The following is a 24945-nucleotide window of genomic DNA, read 5'->3' on the forward strand; positions in this document are numbered from 1 at the left end:
TTGGTCGGGTATGATGGATTCCGCAGTTACGTCAGTTAATTTTTCTGACACTGGTTTACTAACAACAACGTGATCAAGCTAAGGATTTTTGACAGCATCTTTTTATTTAACCCGTTCTCCGTCATTTTGTCTAGATCCAATTACTTTGAGTTTAACTTCCAAGTTTCTGTATTAAACATACAAATTTCTGATTCTAATTTTGCTAACTTGGGGAACTTTATTTAGCATATAATCCAGTACTAACAATATATTTATAATGATAAAGAAATTAATAAAATGAATACATCCTTACATTAACTCATTGTAAGGAGTATATTAAAAATATTATTTAATACTAACCTCCCAAATTTGTATGCATAATCCCTTGACATTGGTACTTGTATTGCACTTTTTCCTTCTCTTCTTATCAAAACTTATAAACCAAAATTTATAATTTATTTATCTTTTTAGGTCCGATAGTAAATGTATACTGTATAATAAGATATTATATAATAAGAAAACGTGCATTCAATACACTGAGTAATAGTAAATACTGTCTATTACATATACTTTATCCCCCCGGAAAGTATGTACCTGGACAAACATTCCCCCCGTAAAGTATATTTTCGGATAAACATTCCAGCGTGATAAATTATTTCTTCCCCTCCCGTAATAAATGTTCCCCCGATAAAAAATTTACTAAAATTTTTGTTTTTAAAAAATTTTTTAGAATTAGAAGGATATGAAATCAAAAAACGCTTTTTTGAGAAAACATTTTTATTTATTGTAATGCTATTTTAATAATTAAATAACAAGCATAAACGGTAATTATGACTCATACCAGGGGATCGGCAACTTATTTTAAGAAGAAAGGCATTTTTCCTAAAATAATTTTGAAAATCTCTTAAAGAGTCAAATGGAGGGTGGGGAGCTTGGGTTTCTTCGATTAAAAAAAATAAAATAAAGGGGAGGGGGGGGGGGAAGTTATGATCAAGAAAAAATTTAAAAATAATAACTTTTAATAACTAAAACAAACCTTTTTAAGTTAGCTTTAATAATAGAATGCTGATAATAATTCGAAAAATTGTTGATAATAACATTATTCGATTTGACAATCGAATTGTGATGTGTAAAAACCTCACGTGAATTACTATAAATACTTTATTTTTCGCAATAAAATGCAGTATTTAGAAAATGTAAGGTTTTCGCAAATTTTAAGTTTATCTCCAGAAAATATATGCTATAGAAATAAAGTCATTCCATCAAAAATTTTAGTATATTTTTTATCGGGGGAACATTTATTACGGGAGGGGGATAAAAAATTTTTTTTTATGATTGATGCGTTTGATTTAGGTAAACTTTTTTTTTATGTGGATTAATTTAGATTAGGATTGAACCGATTGCATATTTGCTCCCACCCCCCCGAGTTTTGAGTAAAATTTCAATTCCACCCCCCCTCTCCCTCCTGTTTTGATTTTTATGAAGGCTGCCTCTTGAGTAAACAGTTGTAGACGCCCCTGTGTGTGTGTGTGTGTGTGTTTATATATATATATATATATATATATATATATATATATATATATATATATATATATATATATATATATATATATATATATATATATATATATATATATATATATAATATAATATAATATAATATAATATAATATAATATAATATAATATAATATAATATAATATAATATAATATAATATAGTATAATATAATATAGTATAATATAATATAATATAGCATAACATTGTGGTTTACAATAAATACTTTATTTTTCGCAATAAAATGCAGTATTTAGAAAATGTAAGGTTTTCGCAGATTTTAAGTTTATCTCCAGAAAATATATGCTATAGAAATAAAGTCATTCCATATGACGCTGTCACATAATAATGTGCGGCCATGGCGCAGTGGTTAGAGCGCTTGCTTTATAAGCAGGAGATCCTGGTTCGAAACGAGCTCTGAACAAATTTTCGCGTCACGGTAATGAAGGAGGCGTGAACTTCCCGGTTAAGTGCACTTCCGCGGTGCTCTGTGACAAGACCGTTAGGACTTCTTGGGGCACCTAAAAATAAAATTAAAAAAATATATATAATTTACAATAAATTACTTGTAAAAAAAAATATTTTTAAAAAAATTATTGGGGGGTCCTGAGCCCCTCTGGCCCCCTCCGGCGGTTACGGCTCTGTACTGCTCCGATATAATATAAAGAATAAAATATCTTCATAAACATTAAATTAAGAAAAATAAATAGAAGGATATAAATTTAGCGATAGTTAAATATATTGACAATCTCTGTTGAATATAAAAATTAAGAGACATTAAAAAACGAAGACGAATAAAGACTAATTCGAGGTTTCGATTCTATTGGTTAGTTGGATTTTGAAATAACTAAAATATATAGTTTAATTTACGAAAATACTTTCAGTGAAAACTCAGGCTTACAGAAAACTTGAACAAGATCTTCCAAATTTTTATTAACTGGAATAACAAAAAAATGCAACAGCATATGATTTGTCTAGCTTGCAAACCTCTAAAGATTGCTTGATATTAAATAATTATATAGTTTAAAAATTTTTTAAATTACAAACTTAAAGTATTTAAACGACTTTACTAAATTAAAATTTTTTGCTTTTTGAAAGCGTTCCCTAGTTTTGGTCTAATTTGATATTAATTTATATTAACTCTATATATTAATTTTATATACTATATTAATTTTATATTAACTCTCAGCGATCTAATATAAACTATATAAGTATTCGATTGGCTTATTTCAGTGAACACGTTTCGTTCACATTTTTTTTTTAATTTATGACAAAAAAATTTTTTTCAGAATTAAGCTTTTATTGTATTTAAATTAGGTGTATGTAAATATTGATTTCATATTCATCATTTGCATGTCTTTCATTAATGGTTCTGCGTGTTCATATTTGTTTTTCCTATACTACGTGCATGCTTGTGTGCAGAAAAAATGTTTTTTTAAGATTTGTCGGTTGAGTACTAGCCCATGTAATATTAGAATTGTAAATGAAAGCAATGTACTAAGCTAAAATATATTTTAGACTTTGTGAAATTACATATGGTCGATTTCGGTACATTAAACTAACTGTTTTACTAATTTTTGATTAAATATAATTTATGCGGGTAAGCCGTGATCAGTTTTCATCAATAGAGATTTCTTAGAATTTTTTTTGGACTTATTTTTTGCAATGAGTGTTTCACTTATGATGAAATCAGGTATTTTTTATTTTTATATTTAGAGTTTATTTCTCTCTTTTTTATAAATACAATTTACATATATATAATAAAGTAAGTGGTTGGAGAAAGAAGACATAAATTCACGAAGTTCCGTTTTATAATGTCGTTACTTAAATAACGCGTTATATAAACGTAAATATACAAAATAGTAGATACTATTTAAAATTGTTTGTGTCCACAATAACCAATTTATAATGTCCACATGTTAATAATTTATAATGTCAATATATTAATAACGAATTTTTAATTTTGAATAACAGTATTAGAAAGTCTCAACAAAAATTTTGAAAGTTTTAAAATATTGTTGTATGAACTTAAATACAAATAAATTTAAAATAAATAAATAAATACGTCCTTTTATTAATTTATAAATTAGCGCAAAAATGGTGAAATTTTTAATTTGAACTAATTATTACGCATCATTAACTGAGAGAAAATCACCGGTAGAGGCGTGAGTATTTGGTGAGCATTGAACCGCAATTCAAATTAACTTTGTTTTACGTAACGATCTTTGCGTGAATGAGACAGATTGTGAGTATGCATTAATTTGATAAAAGCTAAACTTAGGAAAACATAATTATTAAAATTATTTACTGAAAGCCATCTGGTAATTTAAAAAAGTTATTTTAAAACATTCTTTACTTAACGAAGTTAAGTTTACTTTTTAAGACCCGGATTTAACTGAAATTTAACTAGTTAAACGGATTTAACTGAAAAGTTTAAACTTCAAAACCCCATTTAACAGAAAACCAAATTCGATTTCAACATACATTAGTAAAATTACCGTGCGTCGTATAATATTTAAAGAAAATTTTGATCGGGTAATATTCGCATAATATATACATTAGTTTTCTATACAATATCATCAATAAAAATTTTCATAAATTACAAAACTTTAAAATAAGGAAGACCACGCGAAAGATAAAAACAAAGCATGCATAAAATTATTTATAAACATTAGTTTTTAAATTTCTTTATAATCTTTTATAAACCAAATTTATTTAAGTAAATTTTAAATAGTGCATTAACCCGTATTTCAAAACAAGATGAAAAACAATTGGAACTTGAAGCATTGGTAAAATGCAGAAATATTTGCAAAAAAATTACGCTTAAAAAAAAACAACTTTTGTGTCTAAAATGAAAATCAAAAATTTAAACTTTAAACCTAATAAAACGCGTGTTTTATTAGGTTTAAAGTTTAAAATACAAATTTAAACTTTAAACCTAATAAAACACGCGTTTAACTCGAGTAAAACTGCCCGTGAAACGAACGTGTTTGTCTTGGTGTAGGTTTGTCTCGATAGTGACGAAAGCGTGCCTATACAGGTTTTAATCCCAAAAGTGAACTCACTCCAACGGTTTTGAACTAGTAAAATTAATTGTGATCATTCAGAACCATTTCCATTTTCTAAATTCCTAACAACATAACGCATATATTAATGCATAATTACATTCTAAAAATATACCAACGATCAATGGACGACTTTTCAATGAAAACTCTATCAAAAAATTAAAATTTTTTTGAACAGCAACGTTGATTGGGATTTGTGTTACAATGGCAAGGTAAATAATGCTTATGCAAATTTCTGAAGCAGTTTTTTTTTCATGTGTATTTTCCATAAATATAAAGTTGCTTTAAACACCCTGGATGTCTAAAGGCTAATTAAAATAGCTTATCAAAAGTTGCTTTACGAACTCTTAAAAAGAATTCTTATAAAAATGCAACAATATGCAAAAATTATATATATATATATGCATATATATATATATATATATATATATATATATATATATATATATATATATATATATATATATATATATATATATTATATATATATATATATATATATATATATATATATACAGGGCCGCTGAGAGGGAGGGGCTAAAGGGGTATACCTGCTCCGAGTGCAAAGATAAGAGGGGCGCCAGAAGACAAAGGCAAAAAAAAAAAATCAAAATGAATTTTAATAACAAAAAAGTAAAAATACTATTTTTATTAAAGAGATAAAAAACAAATTTTCTTGGTTATGTGCATAGCAATTTATTTTGCCTTAATTATATTACGAAAGAATTTTAGTTTTAAATATATATATATATATATATATATATATATATATATATATATATATATATATATATATATTTTTTTTTTTGGTTGGTGGGGGCCAAACAAAAAAAAGTTTGACTTGGTTTTTACATTGACGACATTGAAGTAGACACTAGGTATTATCCAAATAAAATATTTTTTTGTTAAACTTTTTCAGGTTATTTTAGAAAGAAATACATCTGATAAATGTTTTTAGAATAATCTGAACAGAATAATCCGAACAGAAATAGAAAATTTAATCACAATTTAAAATAGCAAAAAGAGAAAAAAAAAAAAAAAAAAGCCAAATTCATTTTAATTGCTAAGGTTTAACGACTCCCTAAGGAGTGTTAAAATCTCAACGTAAATCAAATTTAGCAGGATTGACCTACAGTAAACTCTGTTAAAATTACTTTTATGGTTCTAATTCGGCTGCAGCAATCTCAATTGTCAGCATATGAAAGCCTATTGTAGCTCTCCTTCATCAATATTAAACTTTTTATATGTAAATTTCATTGATTAATTATTATTTAATTTTATTTAACACTCAATGTAATTTACAAGATAAAATGAAATATAAGAAAGTTGTTTCAGGTGATTTTTACTTCAGAACTTTTTCTTCAAGAATAACTTTGAAAAATTCCTCTTTGCTTTTTTGCATTCCAGCACTCTATCGCATATTTCAATGTTTGTTCAACATCGGTGGAGATTTCACTTTTGGAAGGTGCAATTTTTACCTTCTTTTTATTTTGAATCAAGTTCTTAAAATCTAACAACTGAAAACGACATAAAAACAAAGGGCGTTCCAGCTGTGAACAGATAATGTCTGTAGTTGATCTATTGTTCAGAAGACGAAGGAACAAGTTTAATTTGTTTTGTCTAATACTTTCCGAAATTTACTGGATTCCAAGTAGAGAACCCGCATAGTTCCTACTGTGTTTTAAAACATTCAAAAACGACTTTAGCGCACTCCTTCCAATTATATCTAGCTTTTTCATCAAAGCAGAATTATTTCCACATAGCTCCATACCATAAGTTAAAGGGACGGCCAATGATTTATATATATAGGAAATAAATTTTGGGTAATTTGAATGTTCAGTATCTCATGTGAGTCCAAATGTCTAAGTTTATTCTGAAGGTTTATGCTATTACCAGAAATCGTTATCGTATTGGTTTGTATTTGTGCTTTACCTGAAATCAAGAACTCATTTTTTTTGGCATTTAGTTTAATACAATTAACATTACAGTAAATGTTGCATGTTTTATATAAGCTTTTTGAGACCAGAGAGGGTAGAGCTTAAAAGTATGATATCATCCGCATATGCTACCACACCAGTAAAGTTACCGTAACAATATCTAAATTTTTAATATTTTCGAGAAGACTTTCAGTGTAAAGGTTATAGAGGTGAGGCGAAAGAATCGGTCCTTATCTTACTCTTTGTCTTAGAAGAAAAGAAATTGATTTACAACCTTGATATAAGACTGTTGCGCTACTATTGTCATATAACAAAGAGATAATGTTAACTCTACAGAGTGGTAATTTTTTATCAAAAGATAATTTATCAAATAGGATATCCCAGTCACAGCTATCAAAAGCTTTTTCTGCATCTAAAGAGCATAAGTACACAGGGGAATTGTTGCTGTTGTAATGCTTAATTGTTTCGCTAATAAGAAATTCTGCATGTAATGTTAACCAGTTAGTATTGAATCCAAATTGTAGAGGGTGAGGTAGATCTCTAATGTCCGGACAAATATTTAAAATTAGGTATTCTAGAACTTTTGTAAAGATTGGTATAATGCTGGTACCGCGATAGTTGCTTGGGCTATCTAATGATTTTTTGTAAGATTTAACAAGGGGTACAATTATATTGGTGTCCATCCATTGTTAATAGAGTAATTAACAAATTTGATGAGCCATTTTGTTAAAGTATCACAATTTGCATACTTCAAATGTTCTGCTGAGATACCGAAAGAGTCAGGAGATTTTTTTAATTTTAGTTTCGAAATAGCCCTAACTATATTTTCTTCCGTTATTGTTACATCTTCATGACTTGTACAATTTTTCGATTTTTATTACGATGTGTTATTTTTGGAGTATTCAGTACTTTTTCGAAGTGGTTTGCGAATTCTGAAGTAACGGATTCTTTGTCTTTTTTATTATTTATGGTAAATAGCCTAGAATTTATGTCTTTATTTAGGCATCTGAATGCATTCCAAAAGTTTTTTGGGCTAGTATTTTTTAACTTTTCAATTTTAATACATTGTGCGCAAATTTCATTATTTTGAGCCAACTTGACGGCTTTGCGAAAGTTTTTATAAGCCATTAGGTAACGATTGAAAGTTACAGAGTTTAAATCTTTTAAAAAAGCAGAATCTCTCCTTTTTTTTAAATGTATCGAAAGAATTGTTTTAGAGCGAGTTTATTCAGGTGTCCACCGAGATTTTAAATGCAAACATTGCTTTTTATTATTTAGAGTTTCCTTCAAAGCTATTTGAGCGCTGCCAGTAATTATTCTATTGATTTGGACAAGTTCGTATTTATAATCATCAGTAAAATTAAATTTTTAAAGCAATTAGTTAGATGATCATTATATGAATTTATAAATTTAGAAATGTTCCAAGCGTAGCTAGGAATATTAGTATCTGCTTCTAATTCAACGGTATTGTATTTCGTTTGCTTAGCTCTAACATCAAATGATATTGATAATGGTAGGTGATCGCTCAAATTATTTAAGCACTCAGGATGAACAGTGCATTTAAGATTTAGAAAACTTGTATATTTTGATACAGCGATGTGATCAATATATGACAAATTCGGTAGTATCTGGTGTCGATATGGGTATGTAGGTCAGGAATCTTTAGTTAAATTTCCTAGTTCTAATTGATTTGTTTTTAAAAATTCCGAAGATACACAGAATAATTATTTCTTTTGGAATTCGATCTTTCAAATAAATCATATATTTGGTGTGGAAAAGTTTGGAAGTCACCAGCTATAATTATACTGCCATTACCTTCGTAACTATTAATTAGACCTTTAACAATATCTAGTTGACTTTTGTATTCTTCTAGTGACGAGAGGCTGTTTCATATCTAATTTAACAAATAAATAAAATCTGAGATCTTTTTGGTTTCAGCTGCAGCTCTGCTAAATGGAAGATCCTGTTTTACAAGTTTTCGGACACCACACGTTTAGCTCAGAGTAATTATAGTTAAATAAAACAAATAAAAATAATTGCAAAACTAAAGCATTTTGCAGCTAAAGCCGTTGCTTTAGGTCTAACCAAAATATTGACTCAAGCAGTTTTTTTCCATGAGTTCCCCGAACATATGCTTTAAATGAATGTCTTTAACGTTACGCTTTTTCATTTCATTCATCAAGTTTATTTTTAGTTTGGGACTGAGAAAACTGGTTCTTTAAGAATCTCATTAATCTGGTTTAAAGATCAAAAATAGGTAAATTAGATATCCCCTAAAAACTTGTCTTCTTGTGAAATAGAAGACAAATTTTTGAGGGATATCTTGCATTTTAATAGTTTGAAGGAGTCTTCTTCTTCCAGCTGCGGAAACGCTTAAGGTTTTCTTCAACCAAAATTGCGGAAACGCTTAAGGTTTTCTCAACTCAAATTAATTTCAAAGAATCTGTTTATTATCCTAATCATTAAATTTGTAAAAATTTTATTTAATCCAGATTACAGATTTTTTTCAAAACAAGCGTGTAAAGTAAAACAAATAAAAGCACAGTCATTGACTTGCATAATTGTTGCTTTTAATTAAAAAATGTACATGTTTATAGGGGTGCCTATTTGCTGCTATGCCTTGCGCGTCATAAAAGCTCTCGGCGGCCCTGGATATATATATATAATTTGAAAAAACAAAAAAATACTCCAAAAATTTGTTATGCAAATAAATATGCAAAACACAAAATAAATTGAAACAAATTGAAAGCATGTTTTCTTTTTAACATTAAAGTAATAATTAGGAAAAATGAAAGTCTCAAAAATAATATACCCAAAAACTTTTTTTGTTTTTTTGTTTTTTAAGTATTCATTTACCTCCCCAAGGCTATAAAGGCCACTACAGTAGAGGAGGCTACTTTAGCTGTGGTTACAACCCTACTCTTAACTTTATAACTCCAAAACACGAACCTTGATGAATAAAGGTAGCTGCGCGGAGAAATAAATTGAGCGCGGTACTACCAGGGACTTGTTGGGGATCGAACACGGTTCTTCTTTCTTATGAGGAAGCGCTCTACCATTACACCGGCACGCCATTTTGATTGAATTGATTTTTACTTTTTCACTTCAAATTTGAATTTTTTTCTTCAAAATTGAATTTTTGGTTAGAGTTAGGAAAGGGTTTAGACAGCATTTTGGACTTATTTTTATGCGCTAACTTTGTAAGTCAGAAAATCACGTGATTGTCAAAGATAGTCACGTGATAGTCACGCAAATCTAACTTTTCTTAATCATATTATTTTCCATGGTTTGTAGTAATTCAGTTTAGACCTAAAAACAAATATGGTGGTGATTACCCATTTTATTTAAGTGTTAAATGGAGTAGAGTTAGTTATTTTTTAGCTTTTCATTTTTTATTTCATTGTTTTATGAAAAAAGACGAAACTCTAGGCTATCCGAAAAATAACAATAAAAAAAGTTACTAGTTAGTTATTTAATAAAGTAAAAATAATCTCCGTTCATTTGAGTGTTTAGTAGGGAATGAAGTGTGTGAAAGCACTTCTGGTTGTAGATTCACTAGATTGATTATACATTTAATAAGTTAAAACGTAATTAAAACGTTATTTTTATTGATGATGCAATAGCACATCAATCTTTTTTTTAAACTAAAAAAGTAAGAATGAACTAAGAAAGTATTTTGAAAAAAGTTTCAAAGATGTTTTAGAAGAACAATTTGGCAAATTTAAATAATTAAGAATATACACACGAAGGTTAAATAAATAAATAATAATTATATTAATAAAAAGATAATTAACTACTATTAAATATAAAAAGGGTTACTACTAAGAAAGAAAAAACTTACGAAATAAAAAAATCAAGTTTATAAAATTATTGTTCCACAATTCAAAATGTGTTTTTTAACCTGAAAATGAAAACCCTGAAATAAGTTTCGATTATATTTGCATTATCTTTTTGAAAGGTTTCTATAAATTATATACTTCGATTGATTTGTTCGTAGGAAATACTTTTCATTTAGATGATAAACTTAACAGTAGCTGGTGTGAGGTTACTAATATTATATCTATGATAATCTTATAAAATTTTATATATATATTCGTGTATAATGTATATACATTATACACACATGTTTTTTCATATTATTTACTTTCTTAATTGCAATTACAACTTATTGCTGGTGAGTTACCATGCACCCCTTCTCATGGGGTCTGGTTGCTGGTGTATTTCCCTATGCGATATAAACATAATAAATGAATAGTTAATAAATAAATTAAAAACAAAGAAACACATTTTGAAAAAAAAAAATAAAACATAAATAAGACTTCACAAACTCCATTTTTTAGAAAAACTTTCGAAATATTCTGAAAGTGCTTTGGAGCTCGTTTTACTTTTGTATTCAAGATAAGTTTTATAAATATACCTGAAATCTTTAAGTGCGTGCCCCATGAAAATGCAAAAAAAGCAATTGAAACAGGCCTCTTGTGGTGTTAATGTTGCAGATGTAATTGAAACACTTATCAAGTGGTAATAAAGTTGCAGATGTACTTGAAACAGTAATCCTGTGGTAATAACGATGACGTTGATGACGTTGCAGATGTAAATAGTACTTTTTTTTATGACACATCATTCCTTGTAAGTGAAGATTGCAATGTTTGCTGACAGTTACACGGTTGAGCGATTGCGTAGGAAATATTACAGAAGACTTTTTTGGTGTATGACAACTACTGCTGACTTTCAATCATAAAATTTTGAAAGGAAAAGGCACAGCTACTAGTTCAATACGTTCAAAAAATTTGTAAGTTGAGATATGACATTGAATCAGAGCCAATGACTGAATCGAGTTTTAGCTTATTGAGCCAACTGAATTGAGTTTTTAACTTACTAAAGTTGTATAACGTTGTATATTGGTTTGGATTTTCAATCGCTTTAAATTTGGTACATCGAATTTAAAGCAGCCATATTTTAGCGGTTAGAGTTCTAGCTTCAGTACTGAAGGTCCATGGTTTGAAGCCGGCTTTGACCATCATTGGTATGGAAGGTGACATGAACTTCCTGGTTAAATGCTATTCGGCGGAGCTCTGTGACAAGACCGTAAGTACTTCTTGGAGCACCTAAATAATTAAAAAAATAAAAAATAGTAAAATTAAAAAGTTAAAAAAAAAATTAACATAAGGTCAGGAGAAAATTTTGTTGATTTAAAGTTTTTGCAAGTTTAACATTTTTTTGGTGCGTCGACTACACAAATTTTTCAATAATAAAAAGACAATATAACCTGTTAAAATTATAAAAAATTTTTTTTTTCGGATTTGTTTGAAAGAGATTACCAAAAGCCCACCAAACTGGTCATCCTGGTCCAGCACAAATAAGGTGAGCAGGTGTGTGAGGCAAATTGAGGGAAAAGGAACAAATATTTATTTATTGCGCAATTTGGCTTACAAAGCTGCTTAACTTATCTTATTGGCAGGTCGAGCTGCTCGCGAGGTGCTTAGTAAGAAAGTGTTATAAAATAAAAAAAATATATATTTGTACTTAAACATTTTAAAAATAACAAATTTTAAAATAAATATCTAATATGTACAGCAAAGTTCTTTCAAATTTTTTACTTTGTGCTCGATAGCTCAGTTTTATTTATGCTATTTCAAAACCGCTTACTTTTGCTAGACTTAAATAATGAATCTAGGTGACACATTATTTAGGTTCTAAAGAGAATAGTAAAACTAAGGAAAAAACGGCTGTCCAAAATAGAAAATGTTGCTATGCATCTGCGGTCCATGAACCTTTTGTTTCACATTGTGTTACCATTCTACTTCCATAACTTTTATTCATTAGATGTTTTGTCTAGCAATGCGTAGTTTTCTAGATATTTTAACTGCCCAACTTGCCCCTAAGTTCAACTAGCTCCACTCTACTCTACTATCTTAAATTTTAAAGACCTATTAAAAAGTTGTTTAAAAATGTTTGTATAACGGACTTTAAAATGTTAAGCAAACGATGTTGTTTCTTTATGCTTGAAAGTATAGCTTTATTTATTTTTTCAAACCTGTTTAACTTTTTCTTATCGCGGTCCAAACTAATATCCAAAAATGTTGTACATGTCTGTCGTACATCAAGTCTGTCAATATCGTAAGTATAGCAAGTCATGTGATATATTTATGTGTACACAGACACAGTGTTTTTTCCCGTTTTTGATTATCTAATCGTTTATTAAATGTGACTCTAATGCTAATGCTACCATGAGATTTTGTAAAGGTAAGTTTTCACAAAATCGGAAAATTAATATTGAATTTATAAAACGAAAAGTTATACTGAATTGTAAATTTTTTTTTTTTAAATTCAGAAAGTTTAATTCAGAAAGCATGACCGTCCTAAAGGATGAAGGCTTTTAAGTGTACAAAACACCACACCAACACTAAATGCAAATGAACAGATGCATTACCCCCTCCTTTTCTTTAAAAATCTCTTCGGAACTGCCCTGCACCTTGCAGAAAGGTAAGCTAAACATTGTAGCATTCACATTCATGCCTTTGTTTAAACAATTAATAAAATATTAAAAGACTATTGTATATTTAATACAATTGTTTTTTATTATTAGTAATACTTATAAGTAAATATAATAATAAAATAAGTAAATCTTATGCTAGTTATACAAATAAAAAAAATATATATTTTTATGTATAATATATATATATATATATAATATATATATATATATATATATATATATATATATATATATATATATATATATATATATATATATATATATATATATATATATATATATATAATACTTGCTTGTTAAAAAGTAAAAAATACTTAATAAACATATTTTGTTGTTAACATATTCTAAACTTTGAGAAAAAAAAAACAACTTATTTTTTAATAGCTTAAGTGTTTACTTGAAGGTCGGTTAAATCGTTAAAAAAGATTAACTATTTCCCGTATTCCCACAAGCTGAAGCGCTTTTTTTTCTTTCAATGCGACGCAAATGCAGGTGTAAGAATTGTTCTATCAAAAATTAAAAACAATAAAATCTTTTAGCAAAAAAAATTTGTTTTTGATCTGAAAAACAATTATAAAAATGATTGCTTTTTGATAGTTTCATTAATGTTTCCAAAATTTTTTGCTTTTTTCTTTTCTTTTTTTTCTTTTGACTTTTAACACAGTAATAAAATATTAATTGTGAAAATTCAATAAACGTTTTTGTACACAATATTTTTCGAAGAATAATCAAAGAATCAAAATAACAAATAAGTCAAAGAATCGTTTTTTTAAATCGAAGGATACTTTTGAATACAAGAATTGAGTTAAAATACTGAATTAATCCATTAAAATATAAATAAATAAAAACAAAAAAAAGTACTTTTTATTGACGAATTACTGCGGTTAAAATATATTTGTGCTTAACAATACTCCAACCGCAATTTCTCAAAATAACAAATTTTGAAACGTAATAACAATTTTCTATTCCGAATAAAAAGTGCTTGACTTTCCCAAGAAATTTGCGTGTTTTTCAACAAAAAAATACGCAAGTCATTACAAAGCACGCTAGGCAATTAGCTTAGCATAAATAAATAACAAAAACCTATTAAACAAGTTTTACTTTAAAATCTAAAAAAAAACTCTAAACAGAACATTTTGTCATTTCTTGGAAAAGCAATGCGAAAAACCTTCGTAAAAGTTCAAAATATAAAGCGATATTATACACGTGCAACTTAAAAAAGGTCTGGGTTTAAATGTTTTGTATACACCTGGGTCTTCAACTATGGACAATATTGAAATTATTTCTTTATCTTCTTTTGTTCGCGCTTTTTTCAATATTGAAATTTTTTGATTGGTTGTTTGTTTAAAACGAGATAAAGAAACACAAAAGAAAAGCCAAAAGTCACAATTTCTTTAAGTTTGCGCCTAGCGAAGCCGCTTTCTGCAACGAGGGTATTTATAGTAGTAGTATTGAATGCGCTGGAAATTTTTCATATTATTTACTTGTTCTATATGCTAAAGATATACAAAAACATACATATATATATGTTGAGGACATATATATATATAAACAATCGAGGGAGTTGATAGTCACATATTCTGCAATGAAGCTTTGCGTATTGAATACGAGTTTGCTCTTATGTGTAGAAGCATTTTCAGTTATTTTCGCTCTAACTATTTCATTGAAAGGAAAAGAAAGAATCGAATATAATTTAGGATACGAAAGAATGCAAACAGACTCAATAAATTTAATTTTCAAATTCAGAACTATAGACCCTTCAGGGCTGATATTTTACGGAACAAATTTGTTGAGGGGAGATTTTATTTGTCTGGAATTAATAAATGGCGAGTTGAGGTAAGATCTTATAATGCATTATCTTATTCTTATGATGCAATATTTTGTGCAATATCTTGACAAAAATTACCAATAAATGTTTTTGTTTGCAATTTGAAAGTGACATAATGTCAATTAAATTTTATCCAAAAAATGCTTAGAAACGCACCAAAACAAAAAGTAGGGGACGAAAAAAATAATTTTTTAAAATAGTTTTTTAAAACTTTTTCTTCGCATATTTAATATTTAATCTCGTTATAATATAGTTTCACAGAACGGATACTCCCCCTTTATTTTTAACTCCCCCTTATATGTGACCAAATTAGAGTTTTCCTATAAATCAATACCTTATATTATTCAATTTAGGATAAATTTGTTAAAAGGCTGCTAAAAGTTTAGTTTGCAAAAGAAGCATTCTTAATAAAATTGTTTATATAGAAATGTGAAAATTAGAAAAAACGACAAAAATTACAAAAACGCTTTTTCAAAATTTACACGACAACAAAACAGCTGTGTCAACATATATGTGTTGAAACGAAATCTACAACGGAAACTTCGTTTGATAAAATATTACACAATAAATTAAACTTGACTTTTTTCTCAATATTTTTGGTGTGAGTTTGCCATACAATAAAGCCTAAAATGTAATTAAGTTCTGTTATGAAAATCATATATAATTTTTCGATACTTGTTTTTGAAGAAGTTGTTTACTTCTCCTCCGGTTTGCTTAATGAGTTTGTTTACCGCTGACGTCAAATGCAACCTCTCAAAATTTAAACAAAAAGGATAATTAAATGTTGTGCATGATTTCAAAAAATTTATTGTAGTGTGTGTAAACTTTTGTTTTTTAAATCAATGAGATTGATATCAAACGCAAAAATACAATTTTATTTAATTTGCTTCTTTTATACACGACAGAAATTTAGAAAGAGAAACTGTTAAAATTGTAAATAAAAATTGTAAATACATTAAAATCACTTTTAAATAAATTATTGAAAGCTAATTGGGTTTAAAACAATTATTTGTGAGTATATATATATTCATATAAAAAAATTCAATTTTATAAAATAAAAAAGCGTTAAAATAAAAAAAAAAAGAAACAGTAAAAAAGAACGCACAGCAGCTACCAGCGGGAATGGGTGGGTTTAAAGACAACTGCAATTTAATATTTTACTTTTATTATTATTATTATTATTATTGATTCCATTTTTATTGATTCTATTTTTATTAATTACATTTTTATTGATTCCACTAGAATGCAAATTATTTTACATTTTTTGATTTGAATTTTATTTTTCACTCATAAATTCTAATATTTCAAATTTACAACAAAATACTTTAAAAAACTTAGTTATGTTTTCTAAGAAATATTTTGGAATAAATTAAATTTTTTTATTAAATATTTAGGAATAAATTAAAAGAAAAATATCAAATTAAATCTTTTCAAACTTCTATTGATCTAACTGTATTGTTTCCTTCATTCTTTCTGTTTCGAATATTTTATCGGTGGATTTGAAAGACGGTCATCTATTTATTCATTAGTTATTGAATGGATTTAGTTGTCATTTATAGACTTTAATTTCATAAATTAATTTTCACAAAGACATCACAATTTTTGTCTCAACAAACCCAATTTAGGTGTTTTAGGCTAAGAACGTCCAGAGCTGTTTTTTATGAAAGTCTTTTTTGTCAATATCATTGTCAAATACCAATGATATCGAAAAATACCAATAATATTACAATCATATTGTATAATGTTCCCAAATACGATTCGGAACATTTTTTGGAATTTTTCAGACTTTTTAGGCTGATAGAAGAGTAGAGAGATCCCAAATCTGAAAATCAATACTGCCTTGAGCAATGGATCTGTTTTTCAAAAATTTTATTGCTAAAAAGTATCGCAATTGACTTTGGTTATCACGTGCTTCAGTCACGTGTTTAAGAAAAGCTACTTAAATTATTTAAAACATTTAATTTGTTTTAAAACAATTAAATTTGGTCGCCTAAAAGTTCCTAAAAAAGTTGACTAAAAAGTTTGTGTAAGTTGTCATTTAAACGATAAAAAAATAAAAATTATCATAGAACTATCTGATCATCATCATCACTATCTGATCATCATCATCACTATCTGGTCATCATCATCACTATCTAATCATCATCATCACTATCTGGTCATCATCATCACTATCTAATCATCATTATCACTATCTGGTCATCATCATCACTATCTGATCACCATCATCACTATCTGATCATCATCATCACTATCTGATCATTATCATCACTATCTGATCATCATCATCACTATCTGATCATCATCATCACTATCTGATCATCATCATCACTATCTGATCATCATCATTATCACTATCTGATCATCATCATCATGCTTATATTTTATTTTGCAGAAAAAATAAAAGTTTGTAGTTTTTAATTAAATCAAAAGTTATAAAAAATATAACTTTATTGTTTTTTTCAAAACACAATTAGTTTTTTTAAAAAAAAATAAATATATGAACAAAAACAATATTTTGAAAACCAGTCCATTACTTGAACTCCAACATTTCAACGAGTTTTATGAATTTTATTTTTTTTTAATCAAAAAAGTTTTAATTTAAAAAATATTTATAAAAAATATTTATATTTAATATTTAGGCCTACTATAGTATGTCAAGTTAATATACTTAACATGTTTAATATTTACTTGTGCGAAGTTTGCTTATTTTTTCAATTGATGCTAGTATTTAATTAATCTTAAGAAAAATTGACATCAAAAAAAGTTTTAAATTTCAAACTCGTCTCTCAGCATAATGAGTAAATTTAATTAGATTAATAAAAAAAATTAATTTATACATGTTATACTTAATTAGGCATAGTTGAACTTATGTAAAACTTGTCTTGTTAAAATGTTATTTTTTTCAGTGAAAACATATATATATATATATGATATTATGTAAATAGATATATTTTTGAATATAAAGTTATTGTATAAATAATCAATTTCTTTCGTTAATCATATAGCATAATCATGTATTAAAGTTTATTATACGTTCTAAATTCGGCGTATGTACTAAGTTTTTCAAGAAAGTTCTTAAAAGGACATAATTTTTCCGCAGAGAGATTTTTATTATTCGAACAAAATTGAAAAAAAAATCTATTATTTAAATACGCAAAAAGTAAAAAATTAATTGACTTTTTTACTTTTTGGTCATTCAACAGTTTAAACTAAAAACTATTAAATCTTACTGGAAAAAAGCGATAACATTATAGTTTTTTTTTTGTGCTAAAATACCATGTAAATGTACATTGAATATATTTAGATTCATAAAAGTTCACAAAACCTTATATTTTACAATCTCTATGACAACAAAAATACAATATTCTTTATAATCTTTATAATAAAAATAAAAAAAAACAAAAAGTTAAGTAAAAATGAAAATAATTAAAATGCTAAAAATAGATTTATTTTGTGTTAAAAAGATAATTTTTTTAAATTTTCTGTTTAAAGAAAAATACGTCCATTAAAAAAAAAAATCAAAATTAAAACAATTTTAATCCAAAGAAAAGGATTACGATTAGAAATAAAAAAACTGGTCATTTTTAGTTTGGCAAAATAGCTTTTGTACATTTTTTTACCAAAACGAAGGTGATATTTGTTTTTGGGTTTCATATTCCAAAGATTTATAAACACAAGGTGATGCATTTTCTTTACATTTAAGCATAAAGTATTAAAAACATCTAGTTATATTCGAAACTTATTTCTTTACGAAGTGGCGTTGCGTTTGAAAAACGATTTGCAAAATTAGTTGTACAAGTTGCGTGTTTCCTAAATCGATTGAGAGATTTAACTTTGTTTTTTTGAGTACTTCCCCATTAAATATTTGCATAATTTATGTGGCAATCAATCAATAAATAATATAGTTGTTTATTTAATATGTCTAACTTTATTTCTTTTTGTAATTTTCAAGTTTTCATCATGGAAAACTCATGGTATTCAGGCACGATATTTTGAATTTTCTTTTTTTTAGAGGTTCGATAAAAAGTAACCATTTTGCTTTGTCAGTATCAAATCAATATGAGTTTTCTTTTAGTTCAGTCATATTATAAAAATGTATTTTTATGTCTTCGCTTGACATTCATGTCTTCGCATGACTGTAAATTCCATTCGCAAATATTATGATAGTTAAATCAGAAACTTTGAAAAATCAATTATATATGTTAGACACCGCATGTTATATTCGGTAACAATTGCGATGAAGATTCCTTGTTTTAAATAAATTGTTTACGGTTACTAATATAGGTTTTGAACCAATTCATCTACCATGATAAAATTTTGCACCAATTTAGGGTTTTATCTCTTACCATAGCTTTCCAGCTTTTTAATAGCTAAATAAAATATGGTGACTAACAGTATCAAAAGCTCTTTAGAAATCAATGAATATGTGAATTAAAGAGTCGCTAACACTGAGACTTGGATAATAGTGTGTTCAGTAGAACTGTTTTTCTGAAAACCAGTTAATTTTTATTAAAAATGTGATTTATCCATAAAATAAGTGTACATACTGTACATACTGTCATACATTATTCTTTCTAACATTTTTAAGAAGACTGGAACTGAGACGAAAATTATTTATGTTTTATAGGAGTTATTTTTGCTATTTTCAAACTGTCAAAGACAGTTTGAAAATAGCTTGCTTTACTTTAATCATATCAAGAGTCAATTACAATGTTTCCATTAATATCATCAGACCCATTATAAGATTTAAAAAATTCAGAGTTGAATTTATTGATGATATAACAAAAGGTTGCCAAAAAAGCATCGTTACTTGTTTGAGAACAGCGTAAAAAATAAGAAATGCGATAAGACATAAAAAAAGCAAACAACATTGATAAAAGACTTATTTTTTAAAGTACGATTCATAAGACGATTCTTATATGTAAAACTGTTTTTTGCAAGTCAAGAAATTAAGTAAACTGGTTTTAGCAAGTCAAGACTAAGACTAATAGTAAGTCAATTAGTAAATCTTTTTTAGTTTTATTAAATGCATATTTCCGCTTCCATATAACTATTTCCGCTTTGTATCTAACTACGTCCACCTGTGTCCGCCTTCTTGGCAAATTCTCATCAATGGTTTGGATCTCACTGTTATGTTAATAGTTTCAAAACCAAAGCTCTTTTTATACAACTTTTTTTTAAAAATATTCTGTACCAAACATTGGCTCTAATGCAAAAATATACTGCCTGCTAAAAATAAAAAACGGCCCGATAATACTAAAAAAATATGCCTAAAATTTTTAAATATGAACAGTTATGTTATAAATAAATATGAAGTTATACTACGCAATGACAACAACAAAAGGAGTGGTTTTATATCCATAGTAGCTACAACAGGAATGATAATTAAGAAAAAAGTTGCATGAAGTCATCGGAAAAAGTTAGCATCAAATTATTGTGAACAACAATCGCAGCTTAATTTCATTATTACGCGTCTTGAACTAAGCATGGTATTCCCTCTCAGCAGGTAAAAAGAAATGGTCAAATATATTTTTCTATTATGCTGTTTTGACCATGTAGGAGTTACCCCGCTCTCGTTCTCCATTTCCCCATTCTCCCCTATAAAAAGATTCAGTGAATGTTTTATGGCACTTAAAAATTACTTTTCATTCAGTTTAATGGTTATTTATAGTAGAATTTAACATTGCCCGCGGAAATGTAAAAGTATGACATCTTGTTTATTTTAGATGAAATTATTTAAAACATCAAAAAATACGGTTTCTTTTAACACTTAAAAATTTAGAGATTTTACCTGAATTATAGACACCAGCATTATTAGCTAATTAGATGTTACAATGATTTTCAAACATTACTAACTGTAACGTCAATTATATTGAAACTGTAATTTTTATAAAATTGTTATTCTTGACGTCAGCGGTTGACTGGCCTTATTTTCGTCGGAAATTTAAAAATGGCTAGAAAAGCTTTGTTTTGACATAACGGCCGTCATTAAAATTAATTTCACCGTTTTCAACATAAACATTGTGTGTGTGCTCTGCTAGAAATGGTGTAATCGTAATGATGGCCAACATTCCAATAAACAAATACATAATCGCGAAATGGAATTTTAATAAATTCCCAACAAAACGTTAACAATAAGCATGTCTATAATATATAGTAATATTAAACACAACCATCCAACAACCTAGTGGTGTCGCCGAGGTTGGTGTCACCCAGAGCGGTAAACTTTTGGTGTCACTCCTCTAGACTAACAGATGAAAGGTGAAACTAAAAAAATTCCCCTATATATTTAAATTTACAAAAAAAATAAGGTTCCTTAAAAAAAGTTCTCGCATATTTGCTTCATATTTATTTTAGTGTCATCCCTCTGAGTCACCTCATAATGACGTCACCCGGTGCGGCCTGCACCCCTATAGCAACGCCACTGCAACGGCCTATTGTTGCCATGCGACGGCCTATTGTAGTGCTTTATTAATTTTTTTTGGTAATTGATTTTTTAAACCCTTCTAGTAAACACACTACGTCTTCAAAACGTCGGGACGTGTTTTACACAACTTTAATGCGTCTTTCACACGTTATGTGCTTATTGGGTTGTAACCCTGTTGAAGCTGTTTATAAATTTTTTACGTGCTAGGCGGAGGTAGTATACAAATTGTATACAAAGTATACAAATTGTTTGACAGTACCAAGGAAGGGGGGGGGGGGAGGACAATGGATTAGTAGAGGTTTAAATCTTGTAGCCGAAAAAAGTTCTGAAAAATATTCTTATATTAAAATCAAAGCAGGTAGAATAATAGAAGAGGTCGGAGAACATTGTTCTCTGACCTCTTCAAATCATCAAAACCTCATCAAGAGTTGTGCGAGGATCAAATGGTCTATAATAAGGGTGGCGCAATTTATAAACAGCTTCATGAATTCCCTAAATGCATTAAACATGATTTAGTATTTAATTTAATCTTTCTTTTTTAGATACACTTCTAAAATAGGTTTCGATGATAAATCCGACCAAAAACTAGTTGTTGGAAACAATTTAAACACATACGAATGGCACCGTGTAAATCTAACAAGAGTTGGAAGAAATGTTTCAATAACTCTTGATAACGTAAAAAATGAAAGGTATTTTGATGGTGATTTTGAAAAAATTATACTTGGGGGGAGGGTTTATTTTGGAGGAGTGAGTGACCAGGTTGATCTTTCCTTACATCAGCTAACAACAAGGAAATTTTCTGGTTGTCTACAAAATCTTATGTTTAATAACATTGATATATTTTATAATGCAAAATATAGCGAAGAAAAATTTCAAACTTTTGGTGATATTCTTTGGGATAGATGTGAAGATATTGATTATGATCCAATCATGTTTCAAAGTCAACAAGATCATGCACTTATTCCAACATTTATTAAAGACAGTCTTAATGTTGTTTTAAATTTTCGCACTGCAATTAAGAACGGTCTAATATTTTTTAAACCATCGAAAGCTCTGTGCATTTATTTAGCCTTAAAAGATGGAGTTCTTACATTAGAAGTTGATTTTGCAAAAAGAACCGAAAACCCAATATTGATTAAGTTAGGAAAAGATTTTAATGACGGTTTTTGGCATCGAGTTGAATTTTTAATTAACTCAAAAAAAGTAATGTTGCAAATTGAGAAGTTCTTTGAAGAAGTTGACCTTAAGAAAAGCTACTCGCATTATCCTGTTCAATTTGATATTAATAACAGTTCTTTAGCAGGGGGTAATGAAGAAAAATTAGGTGGTTTTGTGGGGTGCATATACAATATTTGGGTTGATAATACACTAATTGATTTTTCCAAACTTGGAGACGAATACACTTTTGGTGTTATCAAAAAATGCGAGTTAAAAGATCACTGTTTGTTTACACCTTGTCAACATGGGGGGATTTGCTCTCAAGATTTTCACTCTTATAAGTGTGATTGTTCGTTTATTCATTATTATGGAGATAAATGTCAACATTCGATATTTCAACAAGGTTGTCAGGCTTATAAAGACCTTGGGGTAAAAGAAGACTCATATTGTATGATTGATCCAGATGGTGACAAAGGAGCTGTTAAACCTTTTAAAGTTTTATGTAACATGACAAGTGATTCAAAATTAGCCTTTACAATACTTTCACATAAAAAAGAAAACAGTGACATACCCATTTATATGGGAGAAAGAGAAGGAAATACTTTAAAAACAGTTTTTGACTACGGATTATCTATTGAAGCAATTGAAGTAATGTTCCGAAGTGCTTCAGTTTGTCAACAATTTATTCAACTAAAATGTCGCAATACTCGTTTGTTAAACTCCCCTTCCGGACCGGCAGTAGTCCATTGGGAAGGACGCGAAGGCCTTAAAGAAGATTACTGGGGAGGAGCTCCTCCAGATAGTAGTATGTGTGCTTGTGGGGTAAACCAGACATGTGCAGACGGATTGAAGTTCTGTAACTGCGATATAAATGATAATATTTGGAGAGAAGATTCAGGTAAACTTTTACAAACAGTAACTTAAAGAAATTTATTTTGAGAAAATCAAAAATTAAAGTTTTTTTTTTCTAAGAATTCGCGGCTATTTAATAATTTTTTTGAATAATTCTTCTTTCTTAGTTTATAAAAATTAAAGGCTTTCCTTTGTAAATATATTGTAAGTTTACATAAACGAGATTAATTTTCAAAATATTAATTTTAAATACTTATTCAAATTAGATTTATTTTATCCCGATGTTTTGTTTTAGGCTTTATATATGAGATAGACAGATTACCTATAATGGCAATATATGCCAACATATCTGCTAACAACTCTTATTTGTCAGTTGGCGCACTAAAATGTCACTTTACAAACAATGTGAATGAGTTGGGTTCTTTTAAAGAGCGATCATTAGCAGCTTGTTTATCAGTTAATGCAAAACCAACAGAGCTTCCTACGCAAAAAATTACGACAGCTAACTTTAATGGCAAACAAGTTGAAGGTTGGCTAAAAACAATTGAGTCAACATCTGCTACCTTAGAAAATTCAATACTTCAAAAAGTTAATTTTAATCTGACTCTTGCAATCCCTTCAAATGATGCTGACAAAGACGGTCTAAAGTTACAGTTAGGTAAATGGGCCATTCTTTCAATTGCAATAATGGTCGTTCTTGTTGCTATTATTATTGGAGTTGTTTGTATTGTAAAACGATGGCAACGTTCCTCTAATCGAACCGAGTTTGATGACGATGATGAATACCAAGTAAGTAATCAAGAAAGAACAGAAATGTGCACATTTTTTGGTGCGGTAGCGCGAAACGAAAGAAATCGGCCTGTAATTGAAGTGCACCGTCATTCTATTCATTTTGATACTTTTGATGAACTTCCACCTGCTTACAGAGAATACGGTGACCGCTCATTACAGCAACCAATTACAACGCACATAGACTTAAGTTATAAATCACGAAAGTCAGGATTTTTTTGCTGAATCTTTTCATTGTTTTGCAATTTGGAAAGTTTTAGTATATAATTCAATGTAAACTGAGCAATGTAAAGAATTGTCTCAAGTTGGCTTTTATAACAATATCTAACAAGTTGGCTTTTGTAACAATATCCAACAAGTTGGCTTTTGTAACTAGCATTGCTCAAACTAAAAGTTCGATTTCGAAAAATTCGAAAAAATATTCGAATGGTTTTTTAGTAACAAAAAAGTTACAGCAAGCTGTCAAATAATGAAGCATTTAGAACTAAAGCACAAAAGTTCTGTAGAAATTTATTTTTTTGACAATTAGGAAGTTGAATTTTCTTCCAAAATTCGAAATTGTAAATAATTTTATATTTTTTTGTTACTGTATATGTAGAGTTAAAAAAAAATTCTTTCAAAATATATGTGAAATATTCTGTGTAATATGTATGGTTAACTCCAAATTATTTTGCAAAACATGCATTATTCAGTATAATATTTTTATCTTTTTTAACTATTCTTTAAAAATCTTTTCAACAAAAAATTAAACATAAAATTTATTCATTAAACAAACTTTGTATTCTTATGCTGATGCCTTTCTTCTAGTCTTCCTAATATTTAGTCTTACTAATACGTAATCTTCTAGTACTT

At 28.0% G+C, this 24945-nt stretch overlaps 1 protein-coding gene across 1 annotated transcript; it reads left to right on the forward strand.

The window, feature by feature from the left end:
* Positions 1–14226: 14226 nt before the first annotated feature.
* Positions 14227–24726, forward strand: LOC100204363 (contactin-associated protein-like 4). Its single transcript, XM_065820604.1, has 3 exons — positions 14227–14872; positions 21837–23350; positions 23600–24726. The coding sequence occupies exons 1-3, from the start codon at positions 14622–14624 to the stop codon at positions 24316–24318; spliced, it is 2484 nt and encodes an 827-aa protein (XP_065676676.1). The 5' UTR covers positions 14227–14621; the 3' UTR covers positions 24319–24726.
* Positions 24727–24945: the final 219 nt, after the last annotated feature.

Source organism: Hydra vulgaris, chromosome 15, assembly GCF_038396675.1.
Source record: "Hydra vulgaris chromosome 15, alternate assembly HydraT2T_AEP".
Taxonomy (NCBI): domain Eukaryota; kingdom Metazoa; phylum Cnidaria; class Hydrozoa; order Anthoathecata; family Hydridae; genus Hydra; species Hydra vulgaris.

Coding starts and splice junctions, on each gene's coding strand:
- LOC100204363 (XM_065820604.1), top strand. CDS start 14,622: ATGAAGCTTTGCGTATTGAATACGAGTTTGCTCTTATGTGTAGAAGCA. Junction 14,873..21,836: donor TTAATAAATGGCGAGTTGAG/GTAAGATCTTAT, acceptor TTTCTTTTTTAG/ATACACTTCTAAAATAGGTT. Junction 23,351..23,599: donor TATTTGGAGAGAAGATTCAG/GTAAACTTTTAC, acceptor GTTTTGTTTTAG/GCTTTATATATGAGATAGAC.